General features: G+C 39.2%; 1 protein-coding gene across 3 annotated transcripts in view; it reads left to right on the forward strand.

The window, feature by feature from the left end:
• Window positions 1-5,689: 5,689 nt before the first annotated feature.
• The window catches only part of lpar2b (lysophosphatidic acid receptor 2b), a 26,391-nt gene continuing 13,811 nt past the window's right edge, over window positions 5,690-18,269 (forward strand). For 2 of the 3 annotated variants that reach the window (XM_056236764.1, XM_056236766.1), the window contains exons 1-4: window positions 5,690-5,854; window positions 10,777-11,227; window positions 13,661-14,075; window positions 17,524-17,780. In XM_056236764.1, the coding sequence (XP_056092739.1) occupies window positions 10,916-11,227; window positions 13,661-14,075; window positions 17,524-17,780 (984 nt within the window). In that variant the 5' untranslated portion in view covers window positions 5,690-5,854; window positions 10,777-10,915. The remainder of the gene's footprint in view (window positions 5,855-10,776; window positions 11,228-13,660; window positions 14,076-17,523; window positions 17,781-18,269) is intronic. The other variant, XM_056236765.1, reaches the window with a different exon arrangement.

Consider the following 18,269-nt stretch of genomic DNA (forward strand, 5'->3'; position numbering starts at 1 on the left):
TAATCATAACTCATAGTATAAATAATAGTACTCATCGTCATAATCATATTGGATAAGTTTCTTAAATTTACGTTTTGCAAACGCACCAGGCGATGTGTAAACGCAGATGTTTTACATGTCTTAAAGATATAAAGTGCATAAATGGTCTTCATCATTCTATTTGTTATTAAACTTACATTTTGCCGAATTCGGCTCCTCATTTAAGTCCTCGGTTCACCCGTGCTGCGTGCTCATGTATCAGCACAGCATCAGTTGGCCGAAATAAAGTTTTGTTTAGAGACGGTGTTATCACGCATGCGCAGTATCTCCAGCTCATCGGTTCTCCGTATCGAACGTGTCCGAAAGAAACAGTTCTCCGTTCTGTACTGGTGATTCAAGAACTGCAACAACCAGTTCTTGACTAGAGAACCGTCATAGGCCTGTGTGTGCTGAGCTGAGAACTGCTGAAACCAGAATACAGTCGACAAAACTAAAAAATTGATGCATGTCTCCTGTTTAATACGTTACGTTTTTAACACATTATAAACATTTACTAAGCAGTGCACCATTAAAACCTTGGCAAGAGTTTACATCAAAGATTTATATCAACTTACTTAGAAATTAAATGAGCTGTTCCTGATAATGTTATTTTAGTATAATAATAAATGTTTAGTTTGACAGTTTTACAATCCATTCGTTGTGTTTCCAAACTTTAAAATAATACAGTGATAATCCAATCCGCTGTGTACCTGTGCGTTTAGTAGAACGCGCATGCGTGGTATCAGCTGCTCGTGCTTATCATTTCTCTCAGCACAACATGCCTCAGTTCAGTGAACTGTTGGATTTACTGGAGTAAAATATACCGGTTATATATATAAATATATGAGTTATTTCGATTCGGAGGGACTGTCAGGCTTGTCTGAAAGTGAGTAACTTTAACTTGTGGATCAGCGCTGACGCAAGACGCGAACTGTTTCGAACGATTCAGTCCGATTTAGTGTACTGGTTCGACCAGTTCACTAAAAAGAACCGGTTCAAAAGAACGATTCGTTCACGAACCGGCCATCACTACTTCATACACTCCCTGATGTGGGAATCGGTCCTGGCTGGACATCAGTCTGACGAGATTTCACACACATACATTACACACACACTAGAGTCTGGCTTTAACACGAGTTCACCAGATAAATGAAGGCAAGCCCGTAGGCAGGGGGGGTTCGGGTGGTTCGAACGAACCCCCCTCACTGCCAAAGGTCCAGAATTTAAGTCGTTTAAAAAAAAAAAAAAAATGTTTATGTGATTATTGTCATCATTGTTTTAATCAATGCTTGTGACAAATATTCTTGGTTGCTGTTTCAAATTAATATGATTATTGTGTAGCTGGACGTGTGTGTGTGTGCGCCGCGCGTGCAGTTCAGAGAGAGTTCTCGCAATTTCAAACCAACGGTGAAGAAGCATCGCATCTGAATGATAGGGCTGGGGATCGAGTCCAAAAAGAATCGATTCCTCGATTCCGAGGCGTTGGGAATTGAGAGTCGATTCCAAAGGTTCAAAATGCAATGGTTGGAATCGATTCCGGGGAATGATCTTACTCGTTGTAGTTTAGGACAAGTAATAAATCTGATTTATGAAATCAATCGACAAAAACAATCAAATTAACTTTTAAGTTATTAAATTCAAGTTCACGCAAACGTTTCCGTCTGCTGCGGCTGTCTGTCATTCATTCTCCATTCAGCGTTCAAACAGCGCGTTGCGTTCGGTTACGACAGTCAACATGATGAAACTCCCTCCAAGATGATTCACTGTTACTATTATTAGGCTATACTTGATCTGTAGATAAAGCTCTATGGTTTCGCATAAAATGACTATATTGCTGGACTGCATTGCTGTATCTTAACCATGTTGTTAGAACACAGGAGAGCACTATCATTCTTCACGCGCACAGTAAATGACATTTAAAACTGTTAAAAGAAAAGGCTCAATAAACTATTTTATAGATAGATGGCAAAAAATGCATCTCAAAATGCATCAGATTGATGCTTTAAAATATGGAATATTAAACATTTTCTCACGGGGGAGCATGCCCCCGGACCCCCCTACAGGGGTAATATCCTTCTCACCTGTGGGAGGAGTTTTATATATATATATATATATACTGTATATGTATTTTTTATTATTTTTTTTATTAAAAGGATTTCTATATTTTATCCACTCAATAGACTACAATATAATAGCCATATAAACGTAGAGTAATTATAATAATAAAATATTTTAGGTGCATCAAAAAGCGTGCTCATTAACCATCAGACAAGCTAATCCAGCACAAATTAGTGCATAAAAGGTCACCAAAATTGAACCTCATAATTAAATACAAAAGGAGGAAAAAAACTGCAAAAATGTCCACTTTTTTAAAAAAAGAACCCCCCCTTTCAATAGGCTGGCTACGGACCTGGAAGGTTTTCAGCAGCAGAGGGAGCCGAACACACACACAAACACACACACGTTTTCCTATCCCGGTGGGGACTTAAACACGGCCACCACTGGTCAAGGTTCGGCCCCCCTGATACAACCTCACGGCCCCACCCCCAGTCTGATGGGGAAAATACATTTAATTAAAAAAAACCTCCTGAACAGAAACGGTCTAAACTAAAGGAAGCTGAAAAGAAATGTATGCATTCTTTTTTTTTTTGTGTCATTTGTCACTTACGTGCCTGCATTTTGACAGCGCTTAATGGAGACTAGCAGCTAACCACTGAATATACCACTGTAACTAACAGGTGAGTAAGTTGGTGATACTTGAAAGCATAATTGAAATAAGATCATATAGTTATCTTCTAGGGGTGGAACGGTAGCCTACATGTATTCGTATATGGTACGGGCGTCGACGGTTCGGTGCACGAATTTGCACGGAGAATAAAAATAAATAAATCTCTAAATGGCAATACATTTCGCTCTATTCACGTTTGGTGTGAACGCAGCATAATGAACAGGTTGCGATGTCAAGATTGCAATGCTGGAGTGTGTGTGTGTGTGTGTGTGTGTGCGCGCGCGGGCGCGATCGAAATTGTACTTTTGTCACACTCTAAACTCTTGTCAAACTGTAACCTACAACTGTCACCCAACCAAACACACAAGCAAAGAGTGCCCCTTCTAGACCTGGTTTGTCGGTTTGTCAGAGCTGTCTAACCACCAGTGCTGTGTTATCATTCTGCCGATCAATCTCTGTGATGCAGTATGCAAAATCGATATCATGCAGTAAGAGTGATAATGTTCATTGTTTGTGATACTGTTGTAGTCTACTATTGTTTGTAGTGATACTGTTCACTTTACATTGTACATATTATTGATATTTTTTTCTTGTTCTAGTTTTTCTTGCCTACCTAGAGTGTATTATGGGTCATGAGCCTGCAGTATTATTAAATGTGTGTTCTATTTAGACATACTATCTGCTCTTGTTATTTATTTGTGATGTAATGTTTTTTTCTTTTCTCTCTCTCTTTAAATATGTTATAATATCACAAATAAATTGAATATTGCACCTAAAATGCTATGGTTTACCTAAATAAATTATCGCCTAAAATGACAATTCATATTGTAACTTTCTGTCATTTGCACTAAAAACATCCCCGTCTCATGTTAACGTCTCTAACCCCTCACATAATCATGACGGATCGCACTCGCACATTATCTAAGCACCCATCTCATTACATGGATTATCAATAAGACATTAATTTAGTGTCCATAAGGAAGTTCAATCCATTGTTTGGCCTGACGAGCCGCGAGAATACCACTACTCTGAGTGACGTGGTGCGTGTGTTTTAAAATAGTAGTTTTTGACAATCAAGTGCCACCCCAAATAAAAGACTGGCCCAAGCTAAACCCCCAGAAATAATGTCCTAGCTACGCCCCTGTTGTGTGTGTGTGTGTGTGTGTGTGTGTGTGTGTGTGATGGGCAGGTTTAGGGGTAGGGGTAGGGTGTGTGTGTGTGTGTGTGTGTGTGTGTGTGAACAGAATATATAGTTTGTACAGTATAAAAACCGTTACGTCTATGGAGAGTCTCCACAAAGATAGTGGACCAGACGTGTGTGCACAGTACACACACACACACACACACACACACACACACACACACACACACACACACACACATTTACATAACATTACACACACACACACACACACACACACTATGCGATTGCCGGTGTGTGTGTATGTGAGACGGAGGAGGTGTGAACGTGTCTCATTTACATCGATGAGGATCCACAGTTTTTGCATGTGCGCGCGCGCGTGCGCAACAAAAAGTGATGGTTGTTTTTAGGATGTTTTGAATGTGAGCGTGCGTGACTCACGAGGGCTCAAACATCTTTTTAGTTATGATATATAGAGTCTCAAGTCTACATTACATTATCACTGGTGTTTTCACTGGTGTTTTAGGATGCCAAACAATTATTATAATAATGTAATAATGATTTATATAATTATTCCTATGACGTAAAATCCATATAGCCTATAAAATGAACTACATAAATGAAAATGAATATTTCAAAAGTATATTTTAGGCTACATTACACTATAATACAGGAAAATTAAAACAATTTTGTCCTAATTTCTTCACTTGCAAGTTGCAAGAAATAAACCCTTGAGCTTTTATTTAGGAGAAAACACCAGATAACCATGCTGATCGCGTGAGCAAAGAGCGCACTTTTCTTTAAATCACGCAGCACACACAGGATGCCTATTCTTAAAGTCTTGCGCTGTTTTATAAAGGCACAAAGCCATATCATGGTTTCGATTTTAGTTCGTTGGCAAAATATAACGCTTGAGACCTTTATGTTAGGTTATACATTTTACATCTCATATGTGTTGGGAAAAGGGAGAAGAGAGAGTTCGGCAAAAGGCGGAATCGAACTCGGGTCGAGCGCATCAAGTCACTTTTCAGCATCTCATGCTACGATCTACGTCACTGCTGCTATTCCGCGGCAGGCGTCGTTTCGCTAAAGAGACAGGCACTTAGTGCAAATATACGCTCCGTTCTCTAAAATACATTTTATCAGACCGGCCCTAGCGGCCTCGAAACACTACCGGGCCACCGGGGAAACTCCCGACTCTTCCGATTGCCACTCCGCCCCTGCTGCCCAGGGCCCCTTAGATGTCGTGGGCCCCTGGGCAAGTGCCCAGTTGCCCTAATGGTTAATCCGGCCCTGTGCGTGAGTGTCAGTGTTACTTACAGTACATTCTTTAGTGTGTGTGTGTGTGTGTGTGTGTGTGTGTGTGTGTCTCTGACACGGAGTGAATTACATCATTTCTCGTGGGTAGATGTGCTCACATGTCCAAAAACAACGTGTGTGAGGGAATGAGTGTGTGTGTGCGTGTGTGTGTATGGGTGGGGTGATATTTCAGCAGCCTCCAAATCTGTACCAGATGATAAACAGCTCCATACGACATCAACACACACACACACACACACACACACACACACACACACACACACACACACACACACACACACACACACACACACACACACACACACACACACACACACACACAATACTGGTGTAGATAAAAAAAAAAAAAAAAAAAAGACATCGAGCATCCCATAGAAAAGAAACTCAGTATGACGAACAGAAATATTTGTAAACGTCACCCGCTGCATCCAATCAGCTGCGTGCTCAGGGGCGCTTGGCCCCGCCCTCACCTCCACCCCCACCCCCCAGCAGCGCACAGGTGAGTGAGCGCGCGCACAGCAGCGAAGCGAGCGCGCGCCTGATGATCCTCAGCGGTCGCGAGACGAGCACGAGCCGAACCGCGCGCGACATGAGCCTCGAGCCGAACGGTCCAGTTTGAGTAGAACAGAACCAGAGCCGAGGAGCCCGTGAGTGTTGTGTGTTTTACTCTGCCTGACTGATGTTTTACTGTGTGTTCCAGCGAAGTTGAACGGACTTCTGGAGTTGTGTAGAGTGCGCTTCAGTTCCGCGGAGGGTTCGCCTTTGTTTAGCAGATTTACGACTCCGCTCTTATTAGATAGGCGAATCTGTGAACGTTTTGAGGAATAGCTCAAGTGTTTATGACTATTGTGTGTGTATGTGTTGTGTATGGCTGAAATATGCGACGCACCCACCTCACACACACTCGGTGTTTGTTGGCAGTTTCACATTCATTAGATGGTCAATGACGTGTAAGGATTTTCGACAGGGCAATTTTAAAATACTAAAAATAATTGCAATTGTTCAAACATTAAGGATGCTGCGAACACATACATTCATATTAAAATGATAAATTAAGTGATTTTAGTGGGGGGTTTTCCATCTCTGAATTGTACGGTCGCACCACATGATATTTTTAAACTTTAAATAACAGAAAAATTACAAATGACTAATGTTTTTTGAAAAGTGAGTACATGAGCTGATACAAACGCAATCAGACAGAACATCAGGCGTCATGTCATTGACCCAGATACTGACTGATAAGAAGAGACGAATCACACTTATGATCATAAAAACTGCTCAAACCGCTTTTTTCCAAGAACATTCATATTTTAAGAAGCTATTATTATTATTAAACTCATGAGCGTTGTATTAATTTGATAGATGGTCAAAAAAAAATTCACATTTACTCAAGACACCTCAGGCGAAAATATTGTTTATTTTATGCTTTGGTAAATTTTTTGATTTTGGTCAATTTTGCTTCCAGACTAGTGGAGATAAAACAACCCAATAAATATTTTTAAGTGTTTATTGTAATGCACTTTGTCTATTTGCGTTTGTAGATTTCAGTTACAGTACATTTTTTAATGGTCACTATCTCTAAATGAGTTTTTTTCTCCACTTCAGCATTACTCACTTGCACTAAAACTTACAGTTTTATTCCTATCTATATACTAAAGGTTTTTACTGAGGGGTTTGTTCATATAACATTCACGTGATTTTATACAACACGTTATTCCTTGAAACATGGTGAAAATGTATGTTTTCTGTCTGTTGACAGTATTTTCTGATTTATGGAGTGATAAAAAGAGAAATCCAAAATCCCTTTGGTAAAAACCTTCAACTCTAATATAACAACAAATTCAAACAATAATTTTGAACACATTTATTTTCTGGAACTGCATAGAAATGAGTGCATATTTCATTAGCCTCATTTGCATATATAAACCTAACATTTCAGAAAACTTTAAACAAAACCATTGTCTTTAATGTACTATAACAAATCTTTGGAAAGTTTATTAGTCAACATGAAATCGACATCGCAACATTCCATAAATTTTTTTAGATTTGTCAGAGTTTATTATAATGAGATATGCATGGATACATCATTATAATAAAATGGCAGCATCTTATAACAAATAAAATGGTCTGTTTTCATGGTGACTTTTTTATTAGAATTAGAATTATGTTTATAGAAATATTTCTGACAAGAGATTCAAAATAAATGTATTCCAGTGTGTCCAGCTTTTGGTTGATGCTGTTTAATATGCGTTCTTGTTTATTATTCATGAGTAAACGAAAGACTCACCACAGTTTGAACACCAATGTAAAATATTAAAATAAAAACAAAATGAATGATTGGCAGTGAAAGGCAGCTTTCCTGAGTGAAAGTATCATGTAAGAGCTTTTATGACATACAGAAACTCAAGTGACTTATGTGTGTGTGTGATATAACACACTCACACCTGTGTGTCTGTGTGGAGTAGATCTGCTATAAACTCAGTTTGCAGGTGTTTTTCTTGTCTGAATTGTTTGTGGGTTCAACTGCACACATGTTAGTTTCTGTGTGTGTGTGTGTGTGTGTGTGTGTGTGTCTGTTTGAGAGAGACCGACGGAAACTATCACTCTAGTACCTTTGCAGATTCTGCAGTGTGAAATGGCTTAAAGTTCACAGGGAGGGCGACTGGCTGCTGAAGGGCGTCTTTCTGTAGTGACAGGTTCATTACAGAGTTGTTGTGATTCACTTTAACACACACACACACACACACACTTTTGAGACGGACATCTCAAATCATTCAGTGTTCTGTTTAAGTCTGTGTCTCACACACACACACAAACACACACATGGATTTCTGAAATCCTCCAGTGTGTTCGGTGTGAGTCTGTGTCTCTCACACACACACACACACACACACACAGATATCTGAAATCCTCCAGTGTGTTCGGTGTGAGTCTGTGTCTCAGTTCTCCTTTCGTCTGCACAGGAATGTTTTGCTTGGTTTTTATGGTTGATGATGAAACTTCCTCTGATTTTCTGCCAGTCCCGGTTCAGCGCTCCACGAACCCGAGCTGATGGTGTGTGTACGCCTGAACAACACCTGACGCAGGACATCACCTGTCGGAAGCTAGCTCAGCTCATAGGAACATAGTCATCGTTTTAGTCAACTTTTGTCATTTTATTAGGTTTTTTTGTGTTTAAAATGTTGCTATTTAGGTTTAATTTACTTTTAATTCATTTCCAGTTAATACTTTTAGTGCTTCAACTCATTTCAGTGTATTGCCAAGGCAAAAGTTCTAATTTTCATTTACTTTTTCATTTTCAACTTTATTTCAATGAACAGAAATGCTTTTAATAGTTTTAGTTGACGATAACACTGCTATAGCTAAAATAACCCGGACATTTTTTTAAAGGGATAGTTCACCCCAAACCTGTAAACTCTGTCAGTAATTACTCTCCCTCATGTTGTTCAACCCCGTAACACTTTCCTTCATCTTCGCAACACAAATTAAGATATTTGTGATTAAATCTGAGAGCTGGATCACTCCTCCATAGGCTTCTAAGGGATTGAAACTTGCCGGCCCAGAAAAGTTATTAAAGACATCGTTAAAATAGTCCGAGTGACGACAGTGGCTCAACCTTAAGTTTATCAAGCGACGAGAATACTTTCTGTGCGCAAAAACAAACAAAAATAACGACTTTATTCAACTCTTCATCTTCTTCCGTGGGCCTCGAGTGAGTTCACGAGAGCAACGACGCGTGTGTGACCTTTGACCTGTTTCAGAGTGACATACACCAAGATGTAAACAAAAAGTTGTGGTACCTAAACGAAAATATTCAATGTGTCACTTGCCTTTCCATTGCCCAAAAGCTTCTTTACAGTAGAAGTATATTGTTTAAATGACTAAGAAAAAACTGGTTCTTTTAAGAACTGTTCACTGAACATGGTTCTTCTAGTCTATCACACTTTTGGATCATTAATTTTTAAGAAATGCATGTACGATTGCGACACGTCGTCTCTTAACATCTGTTCTAGTGTCCTGGGTGCGTTAGTAGTGTTAGATGGTAGCAGTCAGTGACTTCTGCGTAGTAAAGCTTAGTCCGTGTGAAGTGTGTTTCCTGAGCCGACACACAGTTAGCTTCACAGTTTCACACACACTACGAGGAGGATGTTTGTCCTTGTGTGGGTTGAATCTAGGGTTTGTGAGATGATAACGGTTAGTTACGGGAAACCTTCTGCCCGGGCAGATGATTGACAAGCGCGGCATCCAATCAGCACGCGTTTGAGCTGGTGCGCAGGCTGTGATTGGTTGAGGTGCGGTCTCTCCATCTCAGTGGGAAATGTTTTTCTTGTTTTGTGCTGCGGTCGAGTTACTCCGGTGAGAGTGTGTTAGATGGACGGATGGTCTCTAGTGTGATTTTGTGTTAAACATGTTTATTTGTGGTATGTTGCTTTAGTTGTGTGTGACTTGGGCAGTTTTGAGGCTCAGTGAATCTCACAAAACTGTCAGGAAATGTAAAAGTCCAATAGAAAATGAATCATATTTTAGAGTTTTCATGACATTTACTGTAATTTAAGTTAATTCTCATTTCTGTAATGTGAAGATAAATATATCAGTCTTTTATTTCAAGTAAAGATGTGTATATATCTTGTTTTTTAATGTGTAGTGCATCTATTATAACGTTTGCTGATTTTAACAATTAAAAATAACTCGTTGTATTGCACTAACAAGAAAAATCATTGACAATAACAACAGTAAAGCGTCCAGATGCATGATGGTAATCTGACTCTGTGAAAATAATGTCACTGTTATAAAACCGTGTTCATTTTCTTTCAATACTAAATACTCTTTCTAAATACGATATAAGTAATAAAGTAAAAAAGAAATTGTCTTCAATAGAGGCGATACACACATCAAAGGCAATAATTCAACATTATGGTCATAAGAATCCGGCAGGCCTAAACATGTCAAATAAAAATGTCAAAAAATGCCTAAAATGTCAAATAAAATCTTAATGTTCATAAAACCTTGTTCATTTTCTTAATGCCAATTATAATAAAATGATTTAAATTCTTTATATCCTTTAAAACCAAACTTTTTCCTGACGCAAATTGTAATAAAATAATTCAGTTATAATTCAAAATGGTAAAAAATGATATATATATGTGTGTGTGTATATACATCACAAATAAAGCGTATTTTCATGAAAATGTATTTTTTGTGCAAATTCTTATAAAATAATAAAGATTTAGGCCTGTTGTTTATATACAGTATGTCAGTTTTATTGTACTGTCTTTCATTTATTCACATTTAAATAATGTAAAAATAAATCATTGTATTACAGTAAAATAATCAATGGAGAAAAAAAAAACTCATCAGTAAAACATCCAGATGCATAATCTGCCTTAAAATGTGTTTATTTGTTATGAAAATGTCATAAATCCTAATGGTTGTAAAAACAGTGTTCATTGCCTTCATGCAAATTATAATTTCATATCTTTTCTTGTGATTTTCGGCATGGAAGGTGATCTGATTTGACCGATTAAAACCCCGAATAATATTCTCTCCTCGTGTTTTCCCTCTGCCACAGTAGATCGGATGCTTCAGCCCGAAGGTTCGCATCTGCATGCCTCCATGAGTGACCTCTGACACGCCAAGGCCCCGCCCCTTCAGATCCCAGCCAATCACGTGCGCCGCTGTCTTCCACGGCCCAATCGCTGTCCGCCACGATGGTTTGCTACGGCAATATGACTATAGATTTCTTCTACAATCACAGCATGAAGAACATCAGCACAACGTGGAAGACGAAAGACATTGTAGTGGTTTCCCTGGGACTTCTTGTTTGTGTTTTTGTGATTTTCGCCAACATCCTGGTCATGATGGCCATCTTCATGAACCGCAGGTTTCATTACCCCATTTACTACCTGCTGGCAAACCTGGCGGCCGCGGATCTTTTCGCCGGCGTCTCCTACATGTACCTGATGTTCCACACCGGCCCGTGGACCAGGAAGCTTACCGTATATCAGTGGTTTGTCCGACAGGTAAGGCGGTGGTTTGGGCGTGTCTGGGATTGGGGTTTAATGAGTAACATTGGTGCTGAATGGAGAAACCATGACTGGTTTAGCAATAGAAACCACACAGAGATCCAGTTGTTTGACAGACCGATCAAGCTGAGTCGGAGGAAGAGTTTATAATTGTTGAATATTCCCGAGTTAAGTACATCTGAAATCTGTTGCTGTGTCCTGTGAGGAATTCTGGGAGAAGACATGCAATCTTGCGATAATTTATTTTTCCATAAAAAAAACTTCACTACAAACCCCCAAAATAAATGTAAATGTAAACAGAGAGCTCAATATCATCCTGCTTCTATGGTCATGATGATGGGGAAGTGTAATGTGATGCTCATCATATCAGTACGGTAAGCACAATCACGTGTCCGGTGTAAGATCTGATATATGGGGTGCGTCACATTTTGCACACCTATGCACCATTCTAGTGTGATCACACTGAAGATCCCAACAAGAAAAAGTGCACACCTGGATGATGTACATAATTCACCCAAAAAACAAAGTGTGGAATGTTGGACACGCCATGCACTCGACTGTCACAGCTTTAATTATATAGAAGAAGAGAAGAGACTGTCAGAGTCGATGCTGGATGGAAAAGTTCATCGTAAACCTCTCTCTCCTACACTAGGTGGTTCAGTGGGTGGTGTGTAGTACGTCATTTAGAACACAACTATCCTCTAAAGTTATTTCTGTGTCGGTGTGGACTAATATAGTTATCATTATAGTTATCGTTGTATTTATCTTTAGTAACCATTATTGTTATATTATTGGAGTTAAATTAAACAAATATCCTGCCTCTTCCAAGCTTTATAATGAAAAAGACACATTGGGATTGGCATTTAGAGACATTGTAAACTCAATTGGAGTTAGACAACACGTGTCAGGACCTACTCATTGTCGTAATCATACTCTAGATCTAATACTATCACATGGAATAGATGTTGATGCCGTTGAAATTCTGCAGCAGAGCGATGACATCTCAGATCATTATCTAGTCTCATGTAAATTACATTTAGCCAAGGCTGCAAAGCCGACTCCGTGTTATAAATGCGTTATCACTTCTGCCACTAAAGATTGCTTTATCAATAATCTTCCTGATCAGTTTCATCATCTCAGCATCCCGGATAGCTTAGAAGAACTCGATATTTCGACAGAAACTATTGACAACACTTTAGACACAGTTGAAGATTAAAGAAATTAAAGAAAATAGTCCAACGCCGTGGTACAACGAGCACACACACACACACACTCAGGCCCTTAAGAGAGCAGCCAGAACAATGGAGCGTAAATTAGAGGTATTTCGCATTTCATGGAAGGAGAGCTCGATTGCTTACAGAGAGGCTTTAAAAACTGCTAGATATGCTTATTTTTCAACCCTATTAGAAGAAAACAAACACAACCCGAGGTATTTATTTGAAACAGTGGCTAAACTAACGTTATTTTTTTAGAAAGAAATTATATCTGCGAGGATTTCCAGTCCAGATTTAGACCGTACCATAGCACTGAGACCGCTCTCATCAGTCACAAATCATTTGCTCTTATCATCCGATTACATATTATTAGTGTTACTCAATCTTAATGCTGCATTTGATACTATCAAGCGCAATTTTTTTTTGGAATAGACTTGAAAATGATGTTTAGCATTAGCATGGTTTAAATCATACTTAAATAGCAGTAAATGAAGAGATGTCTTATCGATCACAAGTTTAGTAGGGTGTACCACAAGGCTCAGTACTAGGGCCGCTGCTGTTCACTCTGTACATGCTACACACACACACACACACATGCTACCCTTAGTAGATATCATTAGGAAGCATAGCATTAGTTTTCACTGTTATGCCGATGATACTCAGCTCTATATTTCTTCACGCCCTGACGAAACTTACCAATTCACAAAATTAACGGAATGCATAGCTGATATAAAAAACTGGATGACTAGTAATTTCCTACTACTAAATCCTGAAAAAACAGAGATTCTAATTATTGGACCAAAAACCTCAGCACGTAATAACCTAGAATACTGTCTAACACTTGATGGCTGCTCTGTCAAGTCTTCGTCGTGTGTTCTTTGATACCAATCTTTCATTTAAAAGCCACGGTAAAAGCCTACGACATATGCTCTCAGTGACAAATGCGAAAAAGTTAGTTCATGCATTCGTGACCTCAAGGCTAGATTATTGTAATGCTCTACTGGGTGGTTTCGTTATACTAATAAATATAGTTGTAGATATCATTATAATTATTGTTATAATAGTGTGTAGTGTATATTATTGAGTTCTTCTTAAGACCTTTCTGAGGTTCTCCAGTAGTTTAGTGGTGGAATATTGATGAACGTCTTCACGTTGGTCGTATTTGTCGCGACTCTCGTGTGTAAACACGGTTGGTCTTTTTCTTTGCGTGTCTCAGGGTTTGATCGACACCAGTCTGACGGCGTCGGTGATTAATCTGATGGCCATCGCGCTGGAGCGACACCAGACCATCTTCACCATGCAACTGCACAGTAAAATGACTAACCACAGAGTCGTGCTGCTCATCATCGGCATCTGGGTCATCGCCATAGTGATGGGTCTGGTGCCGACAATGGGATGGAACTGCGTGTGCAACATGGACGTGTGCTCCACCATGGCTCCGCTCTACAGTCGCAGTTACCTGGTGTTCTGGGCCGTGTTGAACCTGCTGATCTTCACGGTTATGGTGGCCGTCTACACGCGCATCTTCATCTACGTGCGCCGCAAGAACCACCGCATGAGCCAGCACACCTCGCAGGTCAAACACAAGGAGACGGTGGTCAACCTCATGAAGACCGTCGTCTTGATATTGGGTAAGACGGATCCTCGTTTCTGACTTACGGCATGTCCAAATGTGATGCAACACGTTTTCTAATGTCCTCAGTCAAATTCATTGTCATTGTTTATCTTTATAATTGTAGTTATTTTATAGATCTGTTATGGTTATAGTTATTGCTGTTTTTATCATTATAATTGTGGTTATATAGTTCTGGTTCTGGTTATAATTGTAGTTATATGGTTCTTGTTATTATTGTTGTTATATAGTTCTGGTTATAACTGTAGATATATAGTTCTGGTTATAACTGTAGTTATATAGTTCTGGTTATAACTGTAGTTATATAGTTCTGGTTATAACTGTAGTTATATAGTTCTGGTTATAACTGTAGTTATATAGTTCTGGTTATAACTGTAGTTATATAGTTCTGGTTATAACGGTAGTTATATAGTTCTGGTTATAACTGTAGTTATATAGTTCTGGTTATAATTGTAGTTATATAGTTCTGGTTATAACTGTAGTTATATAGTTCTGGTTATAACTGTAGTTATATAGTTCTGGTTATAACGGTAGTTATATAGTTCTGGTTATAACTGTAGTTATATAGTTCTGGTTATAACTGTAGTTATATAGTTCTGGTTATAACTGTAGTTATATAGTTCTGGTTATAACGGTAGTTATATAGTTCTGGTTATAACTGTAGTTATATAGTTCTGGTTATAACTGTAGTTATATAGTTCTGGTTATAACTGTAGTTATATAGTTCTGGTTCTTTGAGTCTTGAAGGCCTCAGGTTAGTAACCCTGAAAACACTGCAGCTTCACATGAATTCATAATCAGATAATGTGGTTTGTTTTGTATATCCAGCAGCACCTGTGAAGACACATTATCAGTGGTTTCATCGTGTTTTAGTTCGACCTTAGTTAGAAGAGCAAACCGACCCGCAGCGAGTCGCACCAGCGGTCTAAGAGAATAACACACAGCACAGTCGACACTCATAAACACACTGCGGATCTGGGGGAGGAAGGCCTGTGCGGGCTCGTCCAACCGGACCTGCGTGTTTTCATTATCTCAGCCGCGTTTCTCTCCACACTTCACCCTCCCCGAGAGAGAGCGGCGAGTACGTGCATGTTCTGAGTCTGAGCGTATGTCACGCCCGCTCGCGCTCGCATACAGGGAATGTTGACTCACACATTCTGCCACACTTCCTGGAAACTCAAGCTATGTGAAGTCTTGGAAGGATCCTATAAACCCACACACCCACACACACACACACACTTAAGGTGCTTCCTGAACGTACATCTGAGAACACTCGACTAAAGGAAGTGTTGCATTAGCGTCTAAATGCTGCGCAGTGCTGACGGCAGTCCACAACAGCATTTATCCATAAAGCACATTTAAACATGAATTGATTAGCAACAGAACAGGCCTGATCACCTTTAGTGGTATAGCAACAATGTGGAAGTGATAGAAGTTAAGTTTTAGTTTCACTTCACCAACCCTCCTCTGACCGCCTATTGTCTAGTCAGCTTTATTTCTACAGCGCTTTGTGTGAATTCAAAGCAGCTTCACAGTGATGAACAGGACAGCAACAGAATCAAGGACTTCATCATATATGAGACTAATTCAGATTCGGCTGTAAAGCGGCTCTAAAAACACATTTACTGTCATCTAGAAATGAATAAAAGTGCAGAAATGCGCAGAGCCCCTAAGGGAAACATGGTGCTGGAAAAAATATGAGATCCGAGGAACAATAATAAGTCAATGATTTTGCGTTCCCCTGAGAAGGTAGTTTGCATAAATACAAATTCACAACGTAATTTGTTCATGACCTTGATCTAAAGTTAGTGAGTTTACTGTTCAAAATGAGCTTTATGAGGTAATTTGCTAATGAATTAAGAGCATTCTAAATTGGCTATAATAAGGTAATTTGCATAAATTAGAATTAGTTTGCATAAATTAAAATCCACAACATAATTTTAATTACAGCAATTACAGAAAAAACACTTCAGCAAAACATGGTCAGGTCAAAGTGTTTGAATAATAATTGTTATAAATGTTAAAATTCACAACGTAATTAGTTCGTAACCGTGTTCTCACGTCAATGAATTCCTAAATAAAGAAATTTGCGCACATTTAAATTTTGCATGTCACTGTATTAGGCTTGCTGTGATAGTCGGTGTTCATATACAGTCAAGCCAAAACTTATTCAGACTCCTTCAACATTTCTCACATTATCTCAGTTTATTCGCTATAGTTTAGAAAATGGTGATAAAAGTTCTCAGATCAGTGGATATTTGACTTGTTTTGTCCGTCCTTCTGTTAGACTCTCACACATGAATTAGGTTGAATATCTGTCAGCTGTTAAATTTAACTACACAATTAGATAATACCAGTTTAGCTCAACCAGTGACCAAGCAATGCTTCATGTTGTTCAGTCTGTGTGTGTAAAAAGAGCATTAGCAATTACAGAAAACACACTTCAGCAGAACATGATCAGCTCAAAGTGGAGGAATCATTTTTGGTCCCACATTTTATTGGTAGTTATGAAGAGTATGTATGATATCGCTGTATGAAGAGTTTTTGGTTTGACTGTCGCTCAAGGGCATCCAAGATGTAGGTGTCTTTGTTTCCGCAGTAGTTTCAATTTTGATATTTTTAGGTCAAACCGTTCTTGTCTGTCAGTCATATAATGCAGGTCTATGGTCACCACCTCAAAGAGCAGCACAGAGAAGTCCAGATTAAACATGATTTAATGACTCGTAAATGTAAGTACACATTGATGGCCTAAGACACGAAACGAGCGGTTTGTGTGAGAAAACAAACAGTATTTAAATCGTTTTTACCTCTTGTAAAGCACAGACCGAAGCGCCGGCGCCCTCAGATCACTTGGACGTGGCTGTGATTACAAGAGGTAAAAACAATATAAATACTGTTCGTTTTCTCACACAAACCGCTCGTTTCGTGTCTTAGGCCATCAATGTGTACTTACATTTACGAGTCATTAAATCATGTTTAATTTGGACTTCTCTGTGCTGCTCTTTGAGGTGGAGACCATAGACCTGCATTATATGACTGACAGACAAGAACGGCTTGACCTAAAAATATCAAAATTGAAACTCCTGCGGAAACAAAGACACCTACATCTTGGATGCCCTTGAGGTAAGCTAAAACATACCAAAAATTAATTTCAAAGTGAACTATCCCTTTAAGTAAGTTCAGTGATGCTTCATTGTTGTTGTAGAAAAGTTAGTAATTTAGTTCATTTATATATATATATATAGCCGCTCTGGAGTAAACCGTGATGTCATTGTCCGGCTCAGTTCATATAATGGTGTCAATGCAGGAGATCAATAATAGTGTTGAATATTAGATTATATGTCCCCAACTAAACAAGCCAACAGCCAAAGGTGAAAATGAGGGAAAACTCCCTACACTGCATGTGTCCGAGCATGTGTGTAACGCTCTCGTGCTCTTCCCGGCAGGTTGTTTCGTGGTGTGTTGGACGCCGGGCCTGGTTCTGCTTCTGCTGGACGGTCTCTGTAAATCCTGCAACGTCCTGACGTACGAGAAGTTCTTCCTGGTGATGGCCGAGTGCAACTCCTTCATGAACCCCATCATCTACTCCTACCGCGACAAGGACATGCGCGACACCTTCAAACGCATCCTCTGCTACCTGTGCCGGTCGCCCCAGCAGACGGGCGAGCACTCGGGCGTACGCTTCAACACGCTCGAGCAAGAGGTAGTCTCTGAGAGCGACGGGGGCCACAACAACAGCGTCAAACCGCCACTCAAGCGCCCGCTTTAGCACCAGAACTCGCACGCTTCATCCCCAAGAGGCAGTCACACACTTCGTGACGCTATAAACATGGCAAAAATGATGTTCTTCTGTTGTAGTTTTGTCTTATTTTCCAGTACAAACATCGAATCATTTTTAAATCAAGATACATTTACTAGAGAAGCAAAGTTACTGAAGATAATACGTCTGAAAATTGTATTAAAGCGAAGGGAGTTTGTGCTTGAAATGCAAAATATCTACGGAAGATTGTTTACGTAATTCTGACTTTTATCTTACAAAAAAGTGAGAATTGCTAGAAAAAAGTTAGAATTGCAAGATAAAAAATCGATATTGCGAGAAAAATGTCAGAATTGTGAGAGATAAACACAATTGCGAGAAGAAAGTAAAAATTGCGAGATAAAAAATTGATTTTGCGAGAAAAATGTCAGAATT

Source organism: Rhinichthys klamathensis, unplaced genomic scaffold (genome assembly GCF_029890125.1).
Source record: "Rhinichthys klamathensis goyatoka isolate OS25496 unplaced genomic scaffold, OSU_Roscu_1.1 h1tg000463l_1, whole genome shotgun sequence".
NCBI lineage: Eukaryota > Metazoa > Chordata > Actinopteri > Cypriniformes > Leuciscidae > Rhinichthys > Rhinichthys klamathensis.